At 60.2% G+C, this 2,337-nt stretch overlaps 1 protein-coding gene across 1 annotated transcript in view; it reads right to left on the bottom strand.

Moving 5' to 3' along the window:
• Positions 1–2,337, bottom strand: part of NFASC (neurofascin) — a 114,786-nt gene that overhangs the window by 77,607 nt on the left and 34,842 nt on the right. The window contains exon 2 of the mRNA XM_045298187.1: positions 613–793. Within this exon, the coding sequence (XP_045154122.1) occupies positions 613–703 (91 nt within the window). The 5' untranslated portion in view covers positions 704–793. The remainder of the gene's footprint in view (positions 1–612; positions 794–2,337) is intronic.

Here is a 2,337-nt window from a genome sequence, read left to right as displayed (position 1 = left end):
GCAAAGATTTCCTCACTGGGGCCTTTTCTTCAGCATAAAAGTCTCCATCATCGGCATCATCCTCACCAGCACTGAGTTTCACTTTCCCCCGTGGGACCTTGTTACCACGCCCAGAGGCAGGCCACTTTCCCCGATGTACCTAAGAGTTCCCCACCCTCCTCCTCTTCATCTGACTCTGCATCTTCCTCCGTAGCTCTGACGAGCTGCCCACGAATTCGCACAGGCCCCAAGCCACAGCCGTAAGTGGGGCGATTTCAGAGTCCCCAAGGCTGATGGTACAGCCATTTTCAAAGTTGCCGGTGTTACTTAATTGGGCTGCCTTCCTAACTGAGTGGCTCTGCTTCCGCAATGCACAGTTCGCCCCTTGCGTCGGCCTCAGGACTGACTGCCCATTCTCACGACTCCAGTTGCTTCTTGGACTTTGCCACCCCTGGTCCTGCCCAAATGCCCTATTGGCTGGCCCAGCCCTGAGCGAGAGGGCCGAGATGCCCCGCCTTGGCTTGTGACACACAGAATCCACTGCCAGCCCCCTTGCTAGATTCTCTAAAAGGTCCCCCTCCCGCGGCCCCCAGCTTGGGGTGGAAAGAGAGAAAGGAAGACAGCAGAACTCACGATCCATAGGAATCTCGATGGCCCCGCCCAGGCCAAGGAGCCAGAGGAGGACAGCTGCATGGACCCAGGGCGGCGGCTGCTTCCTGGCCATCCTCAGCACCAAGCCCGGCTCCCCGCGCCCCAGCCCTCGGGGTCTGGCCACCTCCAGCCGCTCTAACTGGGCCTCCCGGACAGAGCTCAGCTGTGGAAAGAAACACAACAGCAGCTAGGTTTTTCTTGAACTTGTGTTGCGCAATCTCCCTGGGATTTGGGAGTGGGAAGTAGGGGAGGGCACTCCAGGGCCCCCTGGACTGGTGTTCTGGAATAGGGTTTCTCGATGGAAGAACTACTGACATTTGGGATGGACAATACCCTATATGGGTATCCTGGGCACTTGGGGGCCCTGCCTGCCTTCTCCACTACACATCCCCTAGTTGTGACAACACAAACTGTCCCCAGAAATGACCAACTCTCCTTCATTGTCTTCATTGGTTTGGCCTGAAGGGCAAGAGGGACGAGGAGGGCCAAGCTCCCAGCTCGTCCTGTGAGTCTTTGTCACACCCCTGCCTGTCTCTTTCTCTGGGGCTTGCTTTAGGACCAAGTCAGCTGGAGGATGAATGTGCTGGCTGGCTTCCAAGGGGAGGGGAAAGCGTCCCAGAAGGACTCTGCAGGGCATGCACGGGGGTCAGCTGCTGCCCGGGGGCTCTCTATTCACTGGCTCCACCCTTCCCCAGGCTCTGACCCCCTCCTCCTCCAGCCCCCACCCCTAGGAGGGGTGGACGGGTGTGCCCTGAAGGCACCCCGAGGTGCTCTTAGGGATGAAGGCAGGGGAATGTGGACTCCTAGGGGACAAGCACAGGCTCCCCTTCTTAGCATGCACATGCTGGTGGACCAGGCTGGTAGCTTTTCTAAAGGTCACGCTGTTCTCTCTCCTCAGGCGCTGGCGAGGGAGGGAGGGACGTGGCGGGTGGGGTGGTGGGGTGCGTGTGACTCTGTTGGCGAACTCGGGGAAGCTGGAGACGGGGCGCTTCAATGAGGGATTGTGCAGCAGTCTGGAGCTCCGTGCCAGGTGCCTGTGGGGCCCACACTTCCAGCCACCGCTGAAGCGGAACCGGAGTCGAGTCACCGTTCCCAAAAGGGACAGCCCTGGCAGGGCAGCCACTGGCCCTGGCCGCCCAGCCCCACCCTGGCAACAGGAAGAGTCAGTGTGTCCTGGACAAGGGTTCTCAGCCCCGAGTGAGATTGAGGATGGGCTGTTACAGGGCAGCGTGTGCCCTGCTGGGGCCAGATTGAGATGCTCTCCCCAGGTGACTGGGCCGTCCTGAATGGCTCAGCTTTCTTGGACCGGGCCGGCAGCAACCAGAGAGGGGCAACTTGTACTGGGCAGCTTTCTGGAATGGTGACGCAGACAGTCTGCATTCAGAGAGCTGCTACGGGGGTCCTGGCTGGGCCACGCTCTGTTTCCTTGTACCTCCATCTTCTCACGTGGGAGCAGAGGACGGTGCTGGTGCTGTGGACTAGCTCTGAGGGGGGTCTGTCCCCATCCCAGGGAAGTCCTCCCAGGAGGCAGCGATGCCAGAGGTCGGGAGAAGGACGGCTTGTGTCAGATGGGAGTAGGTAGGTGCTCAAGGGGCCAGGTTCTTCCTTGGACGTTGAAGAAAGTAGGCCCACTGGCCAGGGGTGGGCACAGAGGCCGGGGCAGGACTGAGGTGCCAGGAGAGAGTGGGTCTGAGCCAGTGCTTCAGG

This window comes from Echinops telfairi, unplaced genomic scaffold (assembly GCF_000313985.2).
Source record: "Echinops telfairi isolate 266 unplaced genomic scaffold, ASM31398v2 ScPeMD7_7424;HRSCAF=8462, whole genome shotgun sequence".
NCBI lineage: Eukaryota > Metazoa > Chordata > Mammalia > Afrosoricida > Tenrecidae > Echinops > Echinops telfairi.
This window is presented reverse-complemented; position numbering and strand designations above follow the sequence as displayed.